The following is a 26,111-nucleotide window of genomic DNA, read 5'->3' as shown; positions in this document are numbered from 1 at the left end:
TAGTAATGGGTGTTATTTAAACAGGCTGACAAATATCACTAGGTTAAATAAAGGTATCCAGCCTCTTCTGGACTTCTCAGAAACTAATAAGGTAATACAAACTAGGCTCTCCAAGAAAAGGACACAGACACAGCTTTCACAGCTTAATTTTACTAGAGCACCCTCCTCCTTTACCTCCTTTTCAATTAATTCTCTTCCCCTTACCTTATGTCTGGCACTCAATGTAACAAACCCACTTTACAACAAATCCTGAGGATTGAGCAAAACATTTGCCTGTGGGAAATTTTTATACTAATATTTGAAATAAATCCTACTGAATGGAATTAGAAATATTTTGTCAGTGATTTGGCCCATAATATTTGACTAGAATTAGTCTTCTGGCAAATGGACTGTTTCTCAATCTAGGGACACCTGAAATCTTTTCTAAGATTTAGAAGCCTGCAGTTAACTTCAAGGGAACAAAACAAATGCACCAATTACAGCTGACCTCTGAACACAGGAGTTTAAACTACACAGGTCCACTTGTCAGCACAGGTTTTTTCAGTAGTAAATACTCCAGGATCCTCAGTTGTTTGAACCTGTGAATATGGAACCAAGAGTATCGGAGGAACCGCAGACACAGAGGGGCCTCGGGTAAGGAGGAACTGGGGCTGAGAGCCAGCTGTAAACTGCACGCAGACTGCCAACTGTGTGTGGAGCGTGTGGGGGGCCGGTGCTCCTAATCCCCACACTGGTGAAGGGTCAAATGTACACAAGAATTTAAAAGGAGAAATCTGCAGGATGTGTCTTATTATTTGTCCAAGTCAACCACCAAAAGGGAGACCTAGACCAGGCACACTGATAACCACCAACCAGCTCATGTCAAATGTTTTCCAACAGGCCTGATGAACCTTGGGGTTTGGTTATTTCTTCGAATAACATATAGAATAGCCAGGCCCCCTCACACGCTTCCAAAAATATGATAATAAGAAAGGAGAAGAAAAATTTCACATGCTAAGAATAATGACTCTAAATTTTGTAATTTCTGAGGAAGAAGGTTTCAAATAGAAGTAGTGGTAATTATGACCCAGAATCTAGAAATGTAGATTATATAAATTTGAGGGCATGAAACACTTACAAAGATAGTGACTTACAGAGAAACCTCCTTCAAATTTTAAAAAGCTATAATTTTAAATAAGCCATAGAGCTTGATACAATGTCTATTTTCTAAATGAAGAAAAATTATAAATGAGACTACTTCTTTCTGTATTTTCTTAAAATTAATGTGGTGGCCATTTTCCCAGCTATGAATGATATCAAATAAAAGTAATCCCAAATCAAAAGCTGGTTCTTATAAATTTTTTAAAAACTCTTACTTAACAAGATAAATTCATTCAGAAACTGCAGAGACTGGGGCTATTTATTAGCAAACTTCCCAAATTTAAAATCTGAATAAAAGAAAATACAATCAATTTAACAGAGCAAATTGATTTTTCCTTCACATTGAAGAAGAGAAAGAAAAAAAAAGAGATCTGAAAAAAACATTTTTCCTCAGTTTAGGAAGGAAGGAAGAATATGATTCTCCCACCAACTGCTGTGGCTAAAAGGCAAAGGGTAAACGAGTCAGAAGGAAAATAATCTTTTAAAAAATGCTCTCTATATGAATAAAATCTATGGGGGTGAGAGTGGCAAACACTCAAGGAACTCCCTCTAGAAAAGGAATACTATTAAGTCATTTTAAAGAGAGACAAAAGTGCTTTGTTTTCCTCAGCTTTTCTCAGTAAGACATATTAAGCAAGTATCCTGTGTTTCTATAGTTCCCTTATTCAGTGAAAACAAGTGGAATCTATACTACCCACATACAATGATGTAAGAAAAGGTTTAACTGAAGTACCCCATGTACACAGAACCACAAAGTTTATCAAGGAAGACCCTCCATTTATTTATTTATTATCAGAGGGCTTTGTATTGCAAGACAGACACCCTGCCTTATTCCTTGCCTTAACAGACTTTGAGACCTAAATGCAAGGATCATTCAGAGTATTAATACAAATGTTATTTGGAGTCCTGAATGAATTTCCCTCAGCAGAAGTCACCAAGCAGCTTTCCTTGAGCTCTGGGCTTACCAAAAAACACTACTTTGGAAAACCATTCAAAAAAGTTTTCTCTTTCCTAATCTTTAAGGAGAAGCAGTAGTAAACTAGGCTCCTAATTCAACTGCTTTTTCCCCCCAATATTAAGAAACAATATTTTTAAAATAAAAGAAAATTTCATAAAATATAAGCATTCCAAAAAGTAACCTATCTCATTATATGCCACTTCCTATTACCTTCAAATTAGCAAAATCACTAAAGGCAAGAATCTACCAAGTTCAGATTCTTTCATTTATGTTAGCTTTCTCATTAAAAAAACCCCCCCAAAAAAAAAACCCAAGGAAATTTTTAATATGAGATTTAACAGCAAAAAGAAATTATCTCATAAAAGTATTTATTAATAAAATTTCCTACTTTCAAATATCTGTGCAAATCAGATTTTAAAGGCTTTCGAAAGTATTTAATCAGTCCTCCTATAATATTTTCTCACTTCCCTAGCCTTTGCAAATATTTCCACACCTACAAAACTGTCTACACAGAGAACTGTGTATAGATGACAATAAACTCTGAAAGAATAAGATTTCAACTGATTAAAAACAAGGGGAAACTTAAGCTCTAATCTGTAAGAACTAGAAAACAATGAATGAGTCATTCCCAAATCAATTTGTTTTGTTTTAAACAGATTTCTTCAAGAATGCCTCTTCTCTCAAGAAAAATGTTAGACATGCATAACTGCCTTCACTGTTACACAGTGCGAACAGGAGGACTTTTAGTTTATATCTGTTGCAGTTTTTATTAATAAGTACAAAAAAAAAAAGACTCCTCAATCATGATGCCTTTGTTCGAAGCCCTCCACTCCCCTGCAACAATTTTTGACTGCCAAATTCAGAGATGGCCCTATGCTGTTTGAACCTCTGTGTCACTATTTAGTGTTTCTTCTCAATCAACTCCTACCCACAAAACCCTTCATTTTAAACTACACTAGTGCATTCCCCTCAATAATTTTTCAAACATGTTCTACCCCCAGCAGTCAAGCTATTCACTGCAAATACCACTTCAATGAATAGAAACTGGTTTCTTCCAGGACCCATGAGTACAAAGTTGAATTTTATTTGCTCCCAAATATTATTTATTTCCTCTCGATACGAATCAAAGATCCCAATGATATAACCATGATCTCTTTATTTACAGACTGACATCAGATTATTTTAAAGCACTACTACAGAATGGGTCACTAAATGCAAGCACTCTACACAAAACAGACAATAAATAATAAAAGGAAACTCCATTTTTTACCATTAATGTTATTAGTAACTGAGGTTTCAAGTCTTAATAAACTGAGAGAAGCACACAGCTGAAAATAATGTCCATTACAGGCCTATTAAGGCTAAGATACATGTTAAAAGCATTTTGAGCATTTAAACCTATTCTGCCCACCTCAGAGATTGTTTAGCTAAATCTAAAGGCCCAGTCGTCCTACTGCTATGACATCCTTGGTTTGCACAACAAACTGAAAACTTGTACATATCTCTTGGAAAAAAGAAATTGGGGTAATTACTACCATAGTACATTTCTACCCAGGCTTAGATAGGAAACAAGTCTGTCTTAAATCAGAGGCAGTAATACACAAAACACAGACAGTAGTTTCTACACAAAGGAAAAGTACTGTAGTCCCAGTTCACAGTATGTGAACAATTTAGTGCTTATTTAGAATCAGTCTGAACTCTGGCAAGCTTACTTACAAGGTGAGACTAATAGCTGCTATGTAGCAAGATCTAAAAACTAAATTCCAAAGATTACCAACTGATGATTAGTTGAAGTGTTTCAGAATATTAACACTTTTCAAGAAAACATTTGAAAAAAAATGTAGGGATATGAAATAGCTTATATGTATATATGAATTACACACAAGCTAAGAAATTAAATGCCAGACTCTAAAACAAAGTCAAACCAGATGAAATAAAATATTTGGCATAATCTACTAGATAATCTTTATTCTTACAGCCAAAATTCTCACTTTTAATCTTTATGATTTCCAAAACTTAGAATTTATAAAATTTTCCTTTAAAAAGGAAATGCCTTTCCTCCATCTTAAATATTTTATTTGATTCTGAATTTCAGAACAGAAGTTTACAGTAATGACTTCGTTACATCTTTATCATTTACTTTAATATAGAAAACAGAGTTTTACTCTCTTAACTCCGATGTTAAATACTGGGTATGTCAAAAAATGGAAAGCAAATAAACTTACCTTCAGAGAATCAACTAAATCATCAACTAAGAAGAGGCGTCTGAGTTCTTTTATTGTGCAGTTCACATGACCAAGAGCAGAATTACTGTACTTCTGAACCAACTCCTCAGATATAGCAACTTCAGATTCCAAATATGCCCTAGAAAAGAAGACACATCTTAACTGTCACTGACTGGAATGATTTTTTTGGAATGTCAATCAACTGGCAAGTAGATATCCGTAAAGGAGCACATTAATAAAATATTTTACTATGGAAGCACACCCCTTCCAAATTAATAAGCACAATGTAAAAACACCAAGCATGGGGTGTTTGACTGATAAGGCAGGTAGAGAAAACAAGCATATGCTTTGAAGTCAGACCTATCTGAGCTTGAACATTAAGCTCTGCCACTTACCTGGCTGTGTAACTTTAGAAGTTATTTAGTCAACCCTTAGGAGAAGGCAGTGGCACCCCACTCCAGTACTCTTGCCTGGAGGATCCCATGGACGGAGGAGCCTGGTGGACTGCCGTCAATGGGGTCGGGAAGAGTCAGACACGACTGAAGCAACTTAGCAGCAGCAGCAGCAGTCATCCCTTTAACTCGGTTTCCTCATTTATACAACAGAGATTATCTTGAGATTTCAATGAGTAAAGTGTTTATTAACACAATCAAGGACAAAGAAGCACTCAGTTAATGGTAGTTATTATTGTGGATTTGGTTTTTTCAGGTGGACAAAATGTTATCAACTTTTCCTAACAAAGATCCTATTCATTTCCAAATAACTACACTCTCTTTGCCTAATCTTCAGGGGAAACAAAGTGAAAGTGAAGTCGATCAGTCAGGTCTGACTCTTTGCGACCCCATGAACTGTGTAGCCTACCAGGTTCCTCCGTCCATGAGATTTTCCAGACAAGAATACTGGAATGAAAACACCAATAAATCAAGCCCCGGACTGTTCATTCAGGTGCTCCAATCTATAGTGAAATAGCTGGAATTGTTAAATTTAAGAAGACAACTGTAATGGGAAAAATAGTCAAGTCAGCAGGAACTGTTTCATTATTGTTTCAAGCATCTTGGGGCAATCAAAAGTGTTACTCTCTCTGTTGGAAGCAGCTCCTTATCCAGTCCCTCTCAAAAACTCCCCATGTCTGTGGACACTAGTCACACTGGAAATTACAGTCCTCTCTAGTAACTCCTTGTCTCCGAGTTTTACTCCTGCAATATGCCCAAACATATCTCCTTGTTTTTATTCACTGTACCATCACTATAATTTAAGTGGACTTATTTGGATTCCTTTATTTAACCTTGCAAAGTCATGTAACTTCTCTGGGTCATGGTTCCAACTCTGCAAAATTAGAGAAACAGACTTCCTGAATCCATTCAAACTCAAACATTCTATGATTCTGACTTTCCAACCCTGAATGTTGCCAATCTTCTATCTCACTACCATGCTGTAGTTCAAAACTGAGCTTTCATCAAACGTTCTTCACCTTAACAGGAGGCTTTGTTCCTCATGCTCTTTTCCCCACCCACAGCGCTCTCCTCTCACCTCTGGCGACGGCACACCCAAGTCAGTCAGCACCACCTCAAATCCCACCCATACATGAAAGCCTCTCCCCCACCCTACTATGTAACCTAAATAATGCTTTCTTTTGTATTATTCTTATAGGAATTATCATATCCATCCTGAAATACAGACCGTGTATACTTGTATATTTTTTTCTACTACAGTATAAACTGTCAAGGACGAGGAACATTATCTTTATTAGTACAGTGTCTAGCACAGGAAAACTATTATTTCAGCTCAGTTCAGTTGCTCAGTTGTGTCCAACTCTGCGATCCCATGGACTGCAGCACGCCAGGCTTCCCAGTCCGTTATTATTTATTGGCCAACAAATAGCAAGTTATTATTATCAAGTTAAAAATGGTCAAATATTCACACCTAACCCTTAAACCAGCAAAAATTTATTAATGCAGGTTTTAAGAAATACAGAGAAGTGGCTAACATGACTTTAGCTGTTTTCTGTTTCGCTGTACCACTGCTTTTGTTCCCGCTGAAGACAATACGTCTGCCCAGCAGGCCCAAAGGCATGCACCGGAGGATATTTACATTCGTTCACCTGGCATTTATGTGCTATTACTGCAACGGCAGCACAGTTAAAGACCACAGGTATTACATATCAACTATATGATATTAACTTTACTAACGTGACTGAAGAACTTGGAAAACTGTCCAAAAGGCGGTTCAATTGGCATGTTAGCTGAATTTACATTATGACTATAAAAGGCCTTTGAGCTAATGACAATGTTTTGTTAGTTTCTTTTAAAAGTCTTCTTTAAAATCAAACAATATATAGATAATTTAGAAGTGTTGACCTGACAATGTTCTTATATATTTCGGTGTAACTAATTAAAAATCATACTCCTTTATGATTTGTGGCATGATATAACTGCTGTTTTGAAATTGCAATTTCATACTACTGAATTAAAAGTTTGTTTCCTCTGTAAAATGTAGTAATGTCTAGTCTCATAGAGTCTCATGAAAACTGGGAACCTGAAATTAGGACAACAGTGGTGTTAAGTGATAGAAACTGGTAAGTCTGAGATAAAAGACTCATTTAAAAATATGAAAATTTAGTGGCTGTCAGGGGCCAGGTGGGGAGCAGCTACAGGTACAAAATGTCTTTTGAGTATAATGAAAATATCTGGAATGAGATGGTGATGGTTGTACAATTCCATGAATATATGGAAAACCACTGAATTTTACAGTATGTGAATAATATTTATCTCAATTTTTAAAGGAGGGGATGAGTGTGGGGAACGTGCTGAGTATGAAGTGAGATCAGAAGATCCAAGTTGAGGTGTGTCCACCCCATTAGCAACCAGAGATACAATACTAGTGTACTTCTCAAAATAAGTAAGAAGATAATTTACAGACAAGAAAATGGTGAAATAAAGGAGTTCTGCAGAGGATAATACCAACGTGATGCCTTAGGGAAGGAGGAGAAGAAACTAGACAGAGTAGGAAGGAATGGAAAGCAGACAGACACAGTGAGGAAGCACAGTGGAAAAGCACAGGATCAGGCAGCATAAAAAGTGGTCAGTAAAGAAAATGTAACTCTCGCCAATCCCAAACACGTTAAAAAGATACAGCTTGCTTAAAAGTAAAATTAGGGAACCAACACCTACTTCTAATAAGTAAGTATTACTAACATGCAGTGGAGTTAGGCTCTGGCTAATGATACATAAACCCAGGCTTTTCCATCAGAAGCCTAGGAAATGACCATTAGGGAATCTCAAAAGCAGATGCTTTCGGTATCGCTTTTTAGCAAAAATTTGCAATTATCTTTTATCAGTTAAAAAAAAAAAAAAGCATGCCTGTAACTCTACAAATAGCAATTAGTCTCTGTCAATACTGAGACTGTAGTGCTGCCAACGTGTGCCTTGTTTTCCAGACATCTCACCTGAATGGGTGGCCTTCATCAGATTTCTGGATAGCCCGGATCACACCCTTATATATCCTAAAGCTGATAGTCACAGAGAGCAGGGCCAAGGCAATGTAGGCCGTTACACTCACAATGCTGAATACTGTCAGTGAGAGCAGCAGGAATAAGCTGGCGCCAAACACCACTCCAGTCTTCTTAATGTCTCTCCAGTAGAGAAGGTCTACAACTAAAGATTCAAAAAGAAGAGATCTGAAATTAGAACATGACCTTACTCAGTTTTATTTGCCACATTTTTATTTACCTACAAAAGTAAAATGGACTTAAGTGTATATATATATATTCAAATAACAGAAAAAATATCTTAACACAGAAAAACTACTAACTCAAAATATGCTAAGAAATTAAAACTTCAAAGATCTGTTACTTATTTTTATTTTATATTGTACTATATTTTATTTATAGTGTTGTGTTTGTTTCAGGTGTATAGCAAAGTGATACAGTCATATATATATATATATGTATGTATGAATTAACAAAAGCAGTTCCCGTCTTTTGATGGGGAGTTTGTGGTTTATAATATAAATGGCATTATTTTGAGAGAGGGATAACTAAGGTAAGCCATTGGGTTTTTTTTTTCTTTTTGCAGCTTGAGGCAGTTGTAAAATAACTTAATGTAGTTTTTTGCAACTGTGTATTCTATAGTATTTTTTTCATTTGGTGATATTTTAACTGTTAATGTTTATGGCACTGTGCTTTGTACCATTTATTAAATTTTATAAATAAAAAAATAAAATAAAAGAAATTAAAACTTTACTAAAAACTAAACAGGTGAGTTTCACGACTCTGCTTTTTACAGATCTCTGAGAAACTTCACAAAACTGTAACCTAACCTGGCTATCACTGAAACAAACATTTCCTACAAAGCTAATAACAGAGGGGAATAGCCTTTACACTACCCAGAAAGCTATTTTTCTCTGCTGCTGCTGCTAAGTCACTTCAGTCGTGTCCGACTCTGTGTGACCCCATAGACGGAAGCCCACCAGGCTCCCTTGTCCCTGGGATTCTCTAGGCAAGAACACTGGAGTGGGTTGCCATTTCCTTCTCCAATGTGTGAAAGTGAAAAGTGAAAGTGAAGTCGCTCAGTCATGTCTGACCCTTAGCGACCCCATGGACTGCAGTCCACCAGGTTCCTCCATCCATGGGATTTTCTAGGCAAGAGTACTGGAGTGGCTTGCCATTGCCTTCTCCGCTATTTTCCTCTAGGAGCAGGTAAATGCAATGCCATAAAACCTTAGGTGTCAAAGAAAAAAACATGTTACACTATTATATAATGTTTATTAATAGTAAAGAGTCGGACAAAGCCTAACCTAGCAAGTCTGCTTTTGGCCCATGGTCACAGGCCACCGTGGGGATCGAATAACCAGGGGCCTGTGGTCTCAGGATCAGGTTATGTACAACCCAAGGAGAACATGATTATGTACAACCGTCCTCTGCAGGAGGTCCAAGAGCTCTTGAACTCACAGGCTAAACATAGTTCATCCCTTTCTGGATTGTGGACAGTTGGGATCAGGGAGCATTCTTATAGTAAAATAAATATGGATATACTCTTAAGTACATTTTTAAACAGTTAATTTTTAAGATGAAGGAGGCAATAAAGAAAAATCACATCTAGGGGCTACTTCAGTCTTGATCCCCAGGGTCCTCTAATCTGTTTGAACTTCCTTTAGTGTTAAGGGTGCTTTTGTAGGAAAATTTATGTATATGAACTACAAAACGTTAGATATTATTATGAAGCCCTAAATTCCTATTAGTAAATACCATATGAGTACTGATTAAAATATTTCAAATGCCCCTAAGTGTGCTGCACATACCAGGGGTTCAACATTTATTATGTTTAAGGCACATTTATTCCACCCTCCTAAATATGATCTGGTTTGAATGCTATTAATTTAGCACCCTATATATGATTTATAGCTTCGTTTTCAAACTCTGATTTCAACTATTTATTAAAGTTTCTCTATTTTGAGTTCGCTCCAACTCTGCCTAAAACACCCACATCAGTTTTGTTCTATTCAACTAGTTTCTAATACTAGCACAACTGCGACCTGACCAGAACTTGAAATAGTGCATCTACACCATGAATAACAAACACTGGATAAAGAAATAACAGCAATGCTAATAGCTTTCTGACATTCAGCAAACACTCACAGAGCTGATACTGTTAAACAACAACAACTCAACCTAGTAGAATGAATTTAAAAACCTGAAAATAGGGACATGGATTTTTCTTTAAGCCCTGTCCAACTCTAAAACACTATAATTCTAGGAAGATGATAAAACACATAAAAACACTATCAGTAAATTTTAAAACAAATACCATACCATTGTGAGAATTTAGAAAAGGAAAAAGACTGGAGGAAATTTTAAAAGACTTTGTGAAAGAGACAGATATCAAGCTGAGTCTTGAAGAATGGGTAGGAATCTAGAAAACCTACAGGAACAGGGCTCATTTTAAGTCTCTGCTAGCAACAATTCTAATAACCAGTGCAGTTTTCTTTCTTTCAGCAAGAGGATAGGGAAAGCAGTAACAAAGTTAGCCTTTCGTAACATTCTTTCCTGGAGGCTCCCCCTGTGCCCTACAACAGTAGCTTATCTAAGACAGACACAACAGGAGCTTACACAGACAAAGCACTTAGATTCCAGTAGAATCACCTAGGCTCAAACACTGGTCCCATAACATACTAGTTATGTGACTTCAGGCAAGTCATTAAATCACTCTACACTTCACCTTCTTCCTCTATAAAATATGTAAACAAATAGGAATGATTTTACTGAGATGTAAGGATTGAGATAATGAATTAACAAAATTCTTCATCAGTAAGATAATGAATAGAATACATTTAATATAGTATACAGCATAAAATAAATATTTCTTAATAAATGTCAAAGCTGTTATTTTCTTTATTATTATAAATGCCACCATAATTATCACTTATTCAGGTTTTTAAATAATAAATACACAGAGAAAAAGAAAATGTCAACCTATGAGTAACTGGGCTTTCCAGATGGCACTAGTGGTAAAGAACCCGCCCGCCAATGCAGGAGATGTAAGAGACTTGGGTTCCATCCCTGGGTTGGGAGATCCCCTGGAGGAGGGCACAGCAATTCACTCTGGTATTCTTGCCTGGAGAATCCCATGGACCTAGTGGGCTATGGTCCATAGGGCGGCAAAGAGTTGGACATGACCAAAGCAACTTAGCACACATTGCTGTGTTATATCACAAACATGTCACTTTATAAATCACCCGGAAAAGAATTTTAAAACATACCTAATTTTCATCATTACAGGGCAAATACAAGTTGATAACCTAATGAATGAGCAAGTAAATGCCCCAAATCTATTTTTATATGGGAAAAAAAAACAACTCTTCCTTTGTAAAAATGTCTGATCCTCAAAGTGCTCCAAAACATTTATTAATCCTCAATATCACTATTATTGATAAAAGGTAAATGCAGATATCCTCACTATTTCTTACCATCATTAAAAAGACTTAGAGGTACATACAACATATATTAACGTCAAATCAAGTTACCTAATAAAACAAGAGTTACTGTCTGAACAGTTTCAATGACTAGATAAGAATTACTTATAAGTAGTCTATGATTGCTGTATAGATGGCTATGGTGGAAAGAATTACCAGGAACAGGGACTCAAGAAACCCACACCCTGGAACCCACATCCTCAGCATTATATAACTTTGGATGAGGTTCTACTTCCTGTAGACTCACAGAAACTAACAGGATTCACAGATAGTACAAAGATACAAGTCAATCCTGCATTCAAATTCCCAATCGATGTGTCCAAATTAGTCAGATTTTATGTTCTATTTAAATTAAAATAGCTGCTTTCTTTTTTGATCTTGATTTACTAGGGGGTGAGAAGCTTAAATATTTTTATTTATATCAGTTTTTTGAAATGAATATTCCTTTTTGTCAAACATTATTAAAGATTTAGGAAAACAAATTCACATTCCTATAATTTTTCAAGCCATTATAAACTATGCCATTATGACAACAGTATGAGAGGAGCTAAAAAATGAAAAAGACTGAAAAGCTACACACTTTTTACACCTAAGAAATGTTTTCCACGTTGCCAATCTACATTCTCCACATATCCCTTTATTTACTGAGTCAGCATTTACTGGGCACTTAGACCAAATACTGTCTACAGACATTATCTCTTTCAATTATTAAAACTCTATGAGGCAGGCTTAAAGACAAGAAAACCGAGACCCAGATCATTTAATAAGTGGTGAACATGAATTTTTAACACAGGCTTCCTACTCACCCTCTTCACGCATGATGCTAAATTAAAGGCTCAGACTTATATTTAAAATGTGTAACTATGAAGTCTGAAAGGCTATCTAGTTAACAATTTTTATCCCTGGGTTGTACTGTTATAAACTTAATTTGCTTCATTCCCTTTCACGCCACCTGAAATTGTCCCTTTTTGAGGGAAGCATCAATTACTACTATATTTACCAAAAATGCACCCTTTCTATTCCTGTTTGATACCACTAGAGAATCTTATAACGAGTGTGGTTCTCCCGGTAGGCTTTTCCTAATGGGAAGAAAGTACCCTCCCTGATAGCTTAATATTAATATTTACATACAGCTCATAGTTAGTTCTGGTGATTTGGGCTGAATCAAGCCAATTTCCCCTAAGCTAATGATATGAGAATAGTCATGTATATGATCCAGTGATATTCAGTGACTGCAGCCTAATATAAACTTAACTGCATGCAAGTACAATAAACTATAATCTACTACTTCCTTTCTTCCTATCAAATGGTTCCTAAAAATGAGGTCTTTTCAAGAAATGGAAGAGCTCTAAAAATCTTGCCTGAAAGTCTATATATACTGTGTGAAAATATGCAAATAGCTATATAAGAGTTCTCAAAGCAGATATCGTGAGAGTCATGTGGAAATAAGTCCCAGAGATGCCCTGCTGCTGAGGAGGAACAAAGGGCAGAAGAGTCAGAGAGACACGACAACGAGGTACTGACAGGCAAACATAAGACCAAAGTAATACACCCTACAGGAAGGTCTGAGAAGTAATCCGCATGGTCATCATGGTCACTGTGCAAAGTACAGAAGGGTTTCAATCTTTTTTTGTAAAGGAATTTAACAGATTGTTAGTGAAGCTGCAAGGATTAAAAAAATACAGTTTCTAGCAAAGAGGGGTACAATTTTAATTCACATTCACCAGTATTTCTAGCGTCACAGATTCCTTAAATTGGTTTTAATGAAAAAACTTTGAAAGATAAAGTTTATCCCGTATTAGTGATTCTCAATGGAGGGAGTCATAAAATTTTTTCAAAATCCTTTCCTTCCTGAGAAATATATTCAAATACTATTGCTTCTTATATCCATCAAGAATTTATGCATTATATCCATTAGTTAATTTAGATGTTTGTTCAACCCTGACACCAAAATCAGGTGGACACATCACAAGAAAACTACAGACCAAGATTCCTTACGAATACAGATACAATAATCCTCAACAAAGTATGAGCAATCTGAATCTAGCAACACATAAAAAGGGTTACATACCATGGCCAAATGGTATTTATCACAGGGATACAAGGCTGGTTTCAATATATGAAAACCCATCAATAATACACCATATTAAAAGAATTAAGGACCAAACCCCACACGATCACAACAAAGAAACATATGATAACATCCAAGACCCTTTTCATTATAAAAATACAAACTAGCAATAGGAATGGAAGGAATGTCCTCAAGCTGATAAAGGTTACCTACAAAAACCCCACAACTAACATCATATTTAATGATGAAAGACTGAAAGCATTTTCCCTAAGGCCAAGAACTAGGCTAGGATATTCCTCTTTCAACTTATATTCCATACTGTCCTGGAGGCATGGAGGTAGGGCAGTCAAGAAAAAGAAATAAAAGGTATCCAGACAGTAAAGGAAGAAACTCAACAATCTCTATTTGCAAATAACACAATGTTATAGGTAGAAAATCCTAAGGAATCCATGAAAAAGGCAACAGAACTAATAAACAAGTCCAGAAAGGTCGTAGGATATATATATATACACACACACACACATATATATTAATATGTAAAAAATCAATTGTATTTCTATACTAGTAATGAATGATCTGAAGATGGAAAAGAATTCCATTTACAATAGCATCAAAAAGAGTTTAAACAGAGCAAAAGACTTAGAAACTGAAACTACAAAAGTATTGAAAGAAATTAAAGACAAATACATGGAAAGACAGCCCATGTTTACAGATTAAAAGGCATTATAATAAAAATGGTAATATGCCTCAAATTGATCTATAGAGCAATCTCTATCAAAATCCTAGCTGCCTTTTAGCAAAAACTGACAAGCCAATTATAGAATTCCTATGGAAATGCAAGAGATCCAGAATAGCCAGAATAATTTTGAAAAACAACATAGTTAGAGAACTAGCACTTTCCTTTTTCAAAGCTTCCAATAAAGCTACAATAATCAGACTGGTAGCTGCATAAGGATAGACAGAAAGATTATGGAATAAAATTAAAAGTCCAGAAATAAACCCTTGCATTATGGTCAAGTGATTTTGACTTGACCAAGGATGCAAAGACATTCAATGGGGGAAAGAACAGTTTTTCAAGTGGTGCTAGGACAACTGGACATGTAACTTCAAAGAGACTGAGGCTGGACCCATACCTTACACCATATACAACTCAAAATGGATTAAAGACCTGAAGAGTTTAAAGTACAAAACTCTTAGAAGAAAAAAATAAGTATAAATCTTCATGATTTTGGAATAGGCAATGTTTCCTTATAGCAGAAACAGTTTAAAAAAATATAAATTGACCTCAATAAATTAAAAACTTCTGAGCTTTAGAGGACATTATCAAAGTGAATATTCAACCACAGAATGGGAGAAAGTATTTACAAATTAAACATCTGATATTAAGACTTGAATTCAGAATATATTTAAGAAACTCTTACAACTCGACAAATAGACAAATCAGCTAAAAATTGGCAAAGGATTTGAATATAAATTTCTGCAAAGAATATGGTCAGTAACCAATGTAAATACAAATGGCCAGTAAGCAATGTAAAGGTGTATGTAAATGTAAATCATTAGAGAAATGCAAACCAAAACCACAATCAGATATCGCTTCAGACACACTAGGCTAGCTAAAATAAAAAAGGTAGATGACAAATGTTGGCAAGAAGTAAAAGACTGGAATCCTCTTACATTGCTGATGGGAATATAAAATTCAGCCATGGTGAAAAACTGGCAATTCCTCAAAAAGTTGAACAGAGTTACCATATGACCCAGCAATTCCACTCCTAGGAATTTCCATCCAAAAGACTAGAAAAATCTATGTATACCAACATTCACAGCAGCATTACTCACAGTAACCCAAAGAGGAAACAATCCAAATATCCGTCAACTGATGAATGGATAAACAAAATATTCATGTGATGGAATATTATTCAGCCATAAAAAGGAATGCAATACTGATAACATGCTGCAACATGGATGAGTCTTGAAAATATTACGCTAAGCTAAAGAAGCCAAACACAAAAGGTTACACAGTTGTACGGTTCTGTTTACATCAAGTGTCTTGAATAGGCAATTCTATAGAAGCAGAAAGTAGATTTGTGGTTGCAAGAACTGGGAGTAGAGACTGGGAATGACTGATGATGGGTTTAAGATTTTTGTGAGGGTGGGGATGAAAATGTTCTGAATTAAATAATGGTGATGGCTGCACAATTCTGGAAATATACTAAAAATCAATGAATTTAAATATATTTAATTAAAAACGAAAAAACCCTTCAGTAAATATTACTGATTGATTAGAATGAAAGCGTACTTATGCCAGTTTAAAGCATGTGGTAATTCTAATTATTCAAAAAATGTTTCTATGCTTTGGATTTAACATTTGTTTATTTAAACTATCAGATATCTACACTTTTAAATAAAAAATAGCGATGCTTTCAGATAACTTGTATAACAGTAAATACTGTCTTACAGGCTTTTCTCTCCTTACTAGAACCTGAAAGACTGCTAAATGCCTTTAATCTTTATATTACCTGCTTCATTAATATTTGCTGCACTGTCTGAATAACGGCCAGATTAACATGTTTCTATTCCTAGGAATAATTAAACAGTTTAATATTTTCAAATTAAAGGACATCTTTAAATAAGAACTACAAGGTCTCTAAAATGCTAATTTTGGATTCCTCTGTAATCACTTCAGTAGTGCTGTTTGTGAAGGAAGAGTTTAATGGCCTCTTTATTCTTGAGAAACCAAAATTAAGACAAAGGGCTTGTACAAGGAAAAGTTTACCCTTTCATGCTTCCTGAAGTCCCTTCCGTACTGCAGAATGGAGTGTTCATCATGCAAGCCAACCTAAACTTTATTCTTAAATAAAATGTTCATGAAATTCCTTTAAAAAATCTGAAATTAATCTAACAGTGCTTTTCCCTTTTGTAACAGTGGAGAATGCTTATGGATTACCAAATATTAATAATTTTGATCAATCTAAACAAAATTTTTGTCATTTAGAAAAAAGTGATTTATTCCCTGCAGTGCTTCCCCACTTTTTTTTCCCAAATAAAACTGTGAAAAATCTTTGATTGTGCTTTGTGCAGTGCACAGAGTAGTACAGCATCATTATCAAATCAAACTTTTAATTTAAAATAATTCCCCATACATTACAGACTTTTATTCAAAAGAAATAACTTCTGGCCCAAGGAAGAGTAGGAAGAGTTTGCGTACATGTGGTAATCATAAATTGTTGACTGTCATAGCTAAAAATAGTACCAGCCTTACATGCAGGAGTCATCCAATTACATTTTGCCCCAAATCAAATTCTTACTGAAGCTCTTCCTTGAATAGCCTGAAGTCAGGTTTCAATTCTTAAATCTTTTATCTGGGTAGGAAAAAACACTGAACTAGGTGGTCCTAAAAACACTGAGAGAATAATCATCAGCTAGTGGTAAAATGCCTACTTCCTGAGCAAAAGCAAATATTAAGTACTCTTTAATAAAGTAAGGTGAAGAATGAGAAAGGGAGAAAGGCAGTTAAAAAGGAAATTAATAAATATAAACAAATAAATGTTTAGCTATTAGAATGATATTAAATTTTAGTTTATTTTTCACAATCACAGTCTTCATACTAATGGGAAGCCCCAAACTAATACATACTTATGTTATTTATTAGAAATCATAAGCCTTAAATAAAATTTTCCCAATTGCCAGGAAAAATGATTAGAATTCAGAGTTAATCATTTATTTCCACATAGTAAGTTTTTATCTCCATTTAATAAGCAGTAGAGTAGTCTTGCCTGGAGAATCCTATGGACAGAGGAGCCTGGTGGGCTACATTCCATGGGGTTGCAAAGAGTCGGATATGACTGAGTGACTAACACACACACACAAATAAGCTAATAAACACTTGGCTAATAAACAACAGGTGAAAATATACAAAAAGATCTGTGCAGAGTGGGAGTTCAACCTTTCAGCAAAGACAGTAAGAGAAGCTTGAGTCCTATTTCTTCCATCTATTTACCATCAGTATGACCCTGGTTAGATCACTTAACCTAGTTTCCCCATGTATAAAACTGGAAAAATGATAGCCACCTAACTAGTTAGCTGAAAATGAAATGGGATTTCACACGTGAAAATGCCTGATGAACTACATACTAAATAAAAGTAATGTCTGAAGAGATAAAGTCAAGTAGCTCAATCAAATATTAAATACTATGCTCTGATTTTTTTTTAAAGGTGAGTTCAGCTTTCTTTGAAAGAAAGTGCTGCTAACTTGGTTTCAGTTAGGAAGTTTCATGTTGAAGGGTACCTAGTGTTGCTACAAAGTATCTCAACTAAATACTTGGCAAACCAGCCTCCCTCTTGGCCATCTCTCCTCATCCTGTAGCTTGAGTTTCTAAAAGACATTAATTTCAGACAGGTCCTTGTGTCTTTCATCACTAAATCTTCCCTGTCTTACTCCTGAGAACTTTACAGTATGTTGTCCATTTTGACCACCACATATCTAAGAAAGAAACATTTTTACATAAAATTAGTATAAATTCTATATTTGCCCTTTCCGTAGTAATTTAGTAATCCCCTATTATGAGCAAGGAACTGTGCAACTATTTTGTATACATTATCACTGATCACAACATCTCTATAAAGTGCTTATTACCTGTGTTTTATACATAAAATCCTTTATTTAAAGGAATTTATCTAACCCTACGTCCAAGGTCAGGGGTGGCGGCCGAGGGGACCTACCCCATGTTCAAGGTAGGGAGCAGTGGCTGCGCTTTGCTGGAGCAGCCGTGAAGAGATACCCCACATCCAAGGTAAGAGAAATCCAAGTAAGACATAGGCGCTGAGAGAGGGATCAGAGGGCAGACAGACTGAAACCACAATCACGGACAACTAGCCAATCTGATCACATGGACCACAGCCTTGTCTAACTCAGTGGAACTAAGCCATGCCGTGTGGGGCCACCCAAGACAGATGGGTCATGGTGGAGAGGTCTGACAGAATATGGTCCACTGGACAAGGGAATGGCAAACCACTTCAGTATTCCTGCCTTGAGAGCCCCATGAACAGTATGAAAAGGCAAAAAGATAGGACACTGAAAGATGAACTCCCCAGGTTGGTAGGTGCCCAATATGCTACTGGAGATCAGTGGAGAAATAACTCCAGAAAGAAGAGAATGAGATGGTTGGATGGCATCACCGACTCAATGGACATGGGTTTGGGTAGACTCTGGGAATTGGTGATGGACAGGGAGGCCTGGCGTGCTGTGATTCATGGGGTCGCAAACAGTCAGACACAACTGAGTGACTGAACTGATCAGTATTCATTTGCTCTTTATCCTCAAGAAGATTCCATATAGTGTTTCAACCCCAGTTTAAATAACTAAGAAGATGCAATTTCAGTAATACGGATTCATTAAGAGGAGTGAATCATGTTCTGTTTAAATTGCAAACTGTGATTCCCAGAACCTATCTAAATTGTCCCTCTCTTTGAAAATAATTAATTAAAACTATAATAGCAATAGATATAGATAGATGAGACAACATAAATCAACCACAAAACTGCACATCTTCCTCATAATGTAGCATTTTGTAAGATCAATGTCTTAAGCAATGTTGGAGAACTACTCCAAAAGAGACTGATAGTCCAATAGGCACTTCAAAATAGAATATGTGACCTCAAAAGATTAAGAGTAACCAACAGGAAAGTCATGAAAACCCTTGAACCTTTTTTGTAAAAGGACATTATGTGTGATCCACTGTAAAAATTCAACCATAAAAAATGTTATTTTGTGTTAACAAATTTCATAGTAAAAACTACACATCAAAAAGCCCCCAAACTTGATTCATCTCTGTTTATTCTAAGAACTTATGCACAGCTGTGATTACAACCTAACTTTTAAGTTTCATAACTGTTGGTTTTATGTTTCAAGATAAAGTCTTAAATAAATTTTTTGCCCTCTGTTATTTGCCATGAAATTTGAGCTTACTTTAAATGCTTATTTCTCCTATATTAAGTATCCTCAAGGAGAAAATGTTTCAATATACTGCAGGAAGGTAAAACTACTATTATTGTTGCTGCCTTCTAAGGAAAATCCAAACGTCTATGAGTTAAGAGAACTGTGAGGTTCCCTAACTAGCCAACCAATTTACTTAATTCATTAGTTCATGTTGTTTTCATCACTTCCTTTAATCCCACATTCCATTTCTAGTTGTATTAGAAGAGAAGAAAAAAATATAGCAGAAAATAGTTCTAACTTCTCACTTGCAATGTGCTGGCATCCACACATTACAAGAAATAGGCACCAAACCTTAGAAATAGGAAATTGCTGCAGAAGTCCTATTTTCTACTAATAAAAAATAAGTGGGAAACATACTGTTCCATTACTCCAGACATCTGTAAAGCTTAATAAACTGAAATAGGTGGAAAAGTCAGAGCAAACTACTAGTTTAAAAAGAGAATGAACTTCACTAGTAGGTAAACCTGTATAACCTTACATATCTATTGCATACTCAATATAAATGCTCAATGAATAAGTGGCTAATAGTATACAATGTGTGTGTATGTGTGTGTGTTAGTTGCTTCAGTCGTGTCCAACTCTTTGTGACCCTATGGACTGTAGCCTGCCAGGTTCTTCTGTCATGGGATTCTCCAGACAAGAATGTTGTAGTGGAGCCCTCCTCCAGGGGATCTCCTCAAGCCAGGAATCAAACCCGCATCTATTCTGGCAGCACACATGCAACAGCATTTTAGCATAAATGCTTAATGTGATTGGATTAAAAATTTGAGGACAATGAAGCAGACTGAAGCAGACATATTGATATATTTATGCGTTATATACACAGAAACACACATCCAGTAACATAAATAAAACATTATCCTTGATGATGACCCTATGCCACTAGCTTTGTAGTGCTGAACAAATAATTCAATCTCTTTAGTTTTCCTGTTTTCCTTACCTGTAAAACATGACTATTTAGAATAGGATAAATGACTATTAAAATGTCTTATCTATGGGTAAAATATAAAAATCCTGGATTCACAAAAGTTCCTTAAGTTACTTAACTGCTCCTTTAAGAAGGGGTACGGTAGGGAGAATCTCTTTTATTTCTCCCATTTGAAAATACATTTTTAAAAATTCCCGAGAATGGATGTATGGGCGTCCCAGGTGGCAGTAGTAAAGAATCCTCCTGCCAATGCAGGAGATGTGGGTTTGATCCCTGGGTCAGGAAGATCCCCTGGAAAACAGCATGGCAACCCATTCTAGTATTCTTGCATGGAGAATCCCATGGACAGAAGAAACCAATGGGCTACATACAGTCTATGGGGCTGCCAAGAGTCAAACACAACTGAATGACAAGTGCACACACACACAAAGAATGGATGTATACAATCAAGGACAGGGGTAAACATGGCTGAACATCAAAGCTCTCATCCTCTCACTCTGCTGCAAAGCTAGCACAGTCAGTGAGAAGACCCAACAATGAGGCCACCACTACTTCCGCTTTCAAGGAATTTACAGACTAGAAAAAAAAAGCCAATATTTTATACATATACCTGTGTGTGTGTGTATGTGTATAAATATATGTGCTGTGCTAAGCTGCTTCACTGTGTCCAACTCTGTTGAGACCCTAAGGACTGTAGCCTGCCAGGCTCCTCTGTCCATGGGATTCTCCAGGCAAGGATACCAGAGTGGATTGCCATTCCCTTCTCGGGACGACCTTCCCAACCCAGGGATCGAACCAGCATCTCTTACGCCTAACCTGCATTGGCAGGCGGGTTCTTTACCACTATATATGTAAAACTGTAATAGAAGGCACAGAATGAAACCCAAGAGATTGGAGTTCTGAGGAACACTGGATTATCTCCACTTGAGAGGTGAATACCTCAGGAAGGACTAGGCCTAAAACTTGGATTGGATTTTAGACAGAGAGAAAAACATAAGCAAATGCAAAGAACAGGCATGTTGAGGGAATAAGTCCTTCAATGTAGCTGGAGGAACAATAATGGGAGATGGGATTATAGAGGCTATCACTAGACCATGAATGCCTTTTAAAAGTCTAGCACAGAAGTATGAACTTAATTTGAAAAGTAAAGGAAAATCCTTTAAGTGCTATAATCAGAGCCATACTTTAGGAAGTGTTTGGTGTGATACATAGGATTTAGTAGAAAAGCCAGTTAGAAGTTCTGGTGAGGAATGAAGAGAACCCAGATTTGGGTAAACATAGAAAACAAAGAAGATACTTCCATTGCTCCCACTACTTATCCACTCAAGATTTTAAACCATATAAAGGAGGAAAGAATTGCAAATTTACTCTTTTTCAACTTAAACTGGTTCTCATCAAGTAATTTACTTAAAACAGACAAAAATAGCTACCTTAGAAAAGAGTTAAAACCATCAAAAAAGCATATGTAGTATTTAATTTTGGCCAGGGTTTCAGGACAGGTACTTCTATACATTGCTCAAAATAATTTCTGCATCTTTCTGGCGGGTAGTTTTGCAACAGGAATCAAAAGTCTAAATACTATAACCCAGCAATTTGGAAATAATTATGAATAAGAACAATAATTTACCTCCAATACTTTGGCCACCTGATGCAAAGAACTGACTCATTTGAAAAGACCATGACGCTGGTAAAGACTGAAGGCTGGAGAAGACGACCACAGAGGATGAGATGGTTGGATGGCATCACCGACTCAATTAACATGAGTTTGAGTAAGCTCCGGAGTTGGTGATGGACAGGGAAGCCTGCCGTGATGCAGTCCATGGGGTAGCAAAGAGTCAGACACGACTGAGCGACTGAACTGAACTGATATTTGTTCTAGCACTGCTCATACTTGCAAAAACTTTAGGAATAACTTGAATATTTAACTATATGGGGTTAACAGGGCATACTTAGAATACTACATCCATTAAAACGATGTAGAATGTTTCTAAATGAAAGGTATTTCCCCATTTTGTGGGAGAAAAATGATTACAAACAAATTGTACCATACATAACCCCCAAACACATACACCCACTGTTAAAAATACACACCAAAACCACTCTGTGAAGTGATAGCTTCCTTCTTCCACAGATCTTCTAAATTTTCTACAACATACACACACACACAGTATAACAATACTAAAGCAGTAACTAGAAAAAATAGCTAATGAATGACTCAACATTGGGTTTCAACTAAGTTTAGAACTGAAAAGCAGGAAGGCTTCCTCTAATCAATAGGTCTCTTAATTGATTAACACCTAAGTTCCATTCTCAGAATATTTTTTGGGGGGGGTGGGTTTAAGTAAGGCATGTTTCAAGCAGCAAGATTCCTTATTCTCTTTACCTGAATGTCAGTATAAGCATACGCCTGTACCTACATACTCAGTAACCTTACGCTTTGAAAGAAATTCAAAGTGACTTAGTAACAGTAAAGAGAGCCCTAAGCTCCAGAATGGAGAAGGCAATGGCAAGCCACTCCAGTACTATTGCCTAGAAAATCCCATGGATGGAGGAGCCTGGTAGGCTGTAGTCCATGGGGTCGCTAAGGGTCGGACACGACTGAGCGACTTCACTTTCACTTTTTACTTTCACACATTGGAGAAGGAAATGGCAACCCACTCCAGTGTTCTTGCCTGGAGAATCCCAGGGACGGGGGAGCCTGGTGGGCTTCCGTCTATGGAGTCACACAGAGTCGGGCACGACTGAAGTGACTTAGCAGCAGCAGCAAGCTCCAGAAATGGTCCTAAGTCAATCTGTCTTGCCTTACAATCAAACTAGGTTTAAATGCTAGAAAACTTCTGTCCCCATTCTACACAAACTTCTCTCAAGGTTCACTTACACCATGGTAACTGCCAAATCCCAAAAGCACTGGTAGTAATGGGTAGTGTTGCACATTTCTAAAATTCAATAGGGTCCACAGTCATTCCTCCATCTTCACATTAAATGACTCCTCTGCAGTGTTTTAACCACCCATTCTATTTTCTCTTGAAAAATCTCTCCCTCCTTAAGATCAGGGAACCAGCACTATCCTGCCTGTACTCTAACTTTCTGATCCTTCCTGGTCTGCACATCCCCACTATTTCAATAGATTTTAGGCTTTCCTTACTTAATCTTCTGTTCTTTTTATGCTAATGTCCTCACAGTATTCATCTGTCTCACTTTGCATTCAATTCTCAATTAGTCATTCATCATTAAGCCTGTCATTTCACTAAGCTTCAGTAAGTTTCCAAAATGGAACTGGCATCATTTCTCTACTTTTAGCTCCATTTCTACTGACACTAAAGCACGAGCATTGCCAGTTTCACTCTGAAATTTCATGTTGTCCTCTGGAGTCCCCCGCTCACCCTAGTCCCACAAATCTATGTCAAATGTCAAGTACTCCTCTCTAAGTTTCTCAAACCTGTCACCCCCTTTTCATTCTTATTCCAGACCAAATCTAGGCACTATTTGCTTTAAATGTGGGCACAAATACAGTCATCCTCTTCTGCCTCTAAGTTCTTCTCCAATTTATCTTATATCACACCAAAACAGTCTTTAAAACTTCCAAAGGCTCTTCACTCCTTTTATGATAAAATCCAAAGATTGCAGTGTTTTCTGCAATCTGACCCAGAGTATCTTTTCATAAAACCAGAGAACATCAAAACTGATACACCAGAAATCATGCAAAAGAGGAAAATGAAGACAAAAATGGTTAAGCTTCTTACTCTGGCCAAATCACAGAAAGAGAAACCTGAAAACATAGATTGGGGTTTCCTAAGTGTGTTTGATTATAACATAAATGGTGTTATAATCCTAGTGTCAAGATGCTTAATATATTGCCACACTCTTCCCCTATAAATTCTGATTTGGTAGACCTGAATAGGACAGGAATCCATACAAAAAAGAAGGTAATTCTTCTCTTCAGGGAACTTTGAGGAAACCTGACCTAGATCTTACAAATCTTCTACATTCTTTAATCATAGCAATCTTATCTTCCAGCTACTATCCTATAAACATTCTGTTCTACCCAGAAAGCTCTATTATACCTTGTTTAGTGGTTAAATCATTCTCCCACCCCATGCAAATCCCCAAACCTACCTATTCCTTCTATTTCGGGCTCTTTAAAATCTTTTGACTGTCTTAATCAGTGCTTTTCAAATTAACCTCAATGGTCAAGTACTTCATAGATTTCATCTATTATAAATATTCCACTAAGAACAACAGAAAACCCAATATGAAAAATATATAAAAGAATATAAATTATTAATGTGGGGCTTAGCCTGAAAGAGAAAATGTCTTCAACACTAGTTAATCAGCAAAAACAAAGCCAAATTTTAAACACTGAAATCAGAATATCTCATTTCTTTATACCCTTATATATTACTATCATTAGATGTGACAACTGGATGAACAGGGGTGGTAAGGGAGTAGAAAAATATATGTATGGGCTTAAGACTGTTTTTTGTTTAGTATACCTAGAGAGCTTAGATTAGATTCTTTCCTCTATTGACACACTTTTCATAAAATGAAGAAAAACTCACTCCATGGTAGTTTCAGCTTCTCACTGATTTCCACTTAAGTCATAACCTCTATTCTGCAACATTAAAATTAGCTGCTGGTAAACACTAAAATATAACTTAACAAATGAATACAAACAATAGGTAAAGTTAGTCTTCCCACACAAAAAAAGCCAAAGACAGGCACTAAAAAAAGTATCAGGCCATTCCACTTACATACAAAATGAGGCTCTCCAGAGATATTTCAGAATAAATTTGATTTTATATATAGTGCCTGAAAATAATCAAAATAAATCTCTGGTATAATATGCATTATACTTGATCTTAATTTCTCCAATATCAAAGTATTCCTAAATTAGTTCAGCAAATAAAGAACTTAAGATGTTGTTAAATGGTCTAACATTCAAATTATTAATACAGAGCCTCAATAGTTGCTGAGTAGGCTGTGATGTGACTTTTCACCTATTTTTAAAGTCTATATGTATTGTTATCCCTACTGATTTTTACTTAACAAAACCTAATAAAGCAATTTACTTTCACTTTGTAATGCGGTCAGAAGAATGAATAAAAATCCTTCTCTTCATTAAATTCATATGTAAGGAAACCATAAAGGTAAAAAAATCAAGCTATATTGTTTTTTGTTAAGTGTTAACTATAAACTCTTTCCAATGTCTCAATATGACCTCAATCTTAAGCTTACCTTTTCCCCACAATGCTTTACTGACCAAATTTTTAAAGATATTGTAATTAGCTCCACATACTGCTTTTAGAAACATTTACCACCAATCCTGCTAACAATTCTGCTATAGAAATACTTCTTTTAATTATAAAATTTGAATGTGGCCAAAAAATTGCTTGTATGGAATGTCTAATCGGACTACTTAAAAACAGTTCTAACAATTTTTAAGATAATTTATTATAAGGTCAGATATACAGTCTACCACCTTCCTTTTTCCTTAAAATGGCACATTTAACCATCTACATAATAAAATATTTTTAAAATATTCATTACACTCACGAGCTTAAATTCTTACACAACCCAGATCCACTGAGACTTGAAAGGATCTGGGCTTTCAAGGGGGAGGAAAGGGGATCAAGATCACTGATTGGTTATTACAAGGACAAAGGTTACTGACTTAAATATAGACACACAGTTAAAACTACTGTGCATATATTTTAAACGTTTTAAGACATACAAAATTATAATCTAATTAAAAGGTAACCGGTAATAACTTTAAAGGTTCAATAATATTTCCAAAGAAGAAAACAGGCTTAGTGAAAACACAGAAT

General features: G+C 36.0%; 1 protein-coding gene across 4 annotated transcripts in view; it reads right to left on the bottom strand.

The window, feature by feature from the left end:
• The window catches only part of RTN4 (reticulon 4), a 71,706-nt gene that overhangs the window by 8,169 nt on the left and 37,426 nt on the right, over positions 1-26,111 (bottom strand). For all 4 annotated transcript variants that reach the window (XM_055400990.2, XM_088841462.1, XM_088841463.1 and 1 more), the window contains 2 exons: positions 7,769-7,976; positions 4,324-4,462 (listed from right to left, as the gene is read on the bottom strand). In XM_055400990.2, the coding sequence (XP_055256965.2) occupies positions 4,324-4,462; positions 7,769-7,976 (347 nt within the window). The remainder of the gene's footprint in view (positions 1-4,323; positions 4,463-7,768; positions 7,977-26,111) is intronic.

This window comes from Moschus berezovskii, chromosome 11 (genome assembly GCF_049115385.1).
Source record: "Moschus berezovskii isolate FMDL1 chromosome 11, NW_MosBer_1.0, whole genome shotgun sequence".
In the NCBI taxonomy this organism is placed as follows: domain Eukaryota; kingdom Metazoa; phylum Chordata; class Mammalia; order Artiodactyla; family Moschidae; genus Moschus; species Moschus berezovskii.
Note: the sequence above shows the minus strand (reverse complement) of the source record. Positions and strands in the feature narration are given on the sequence as shown.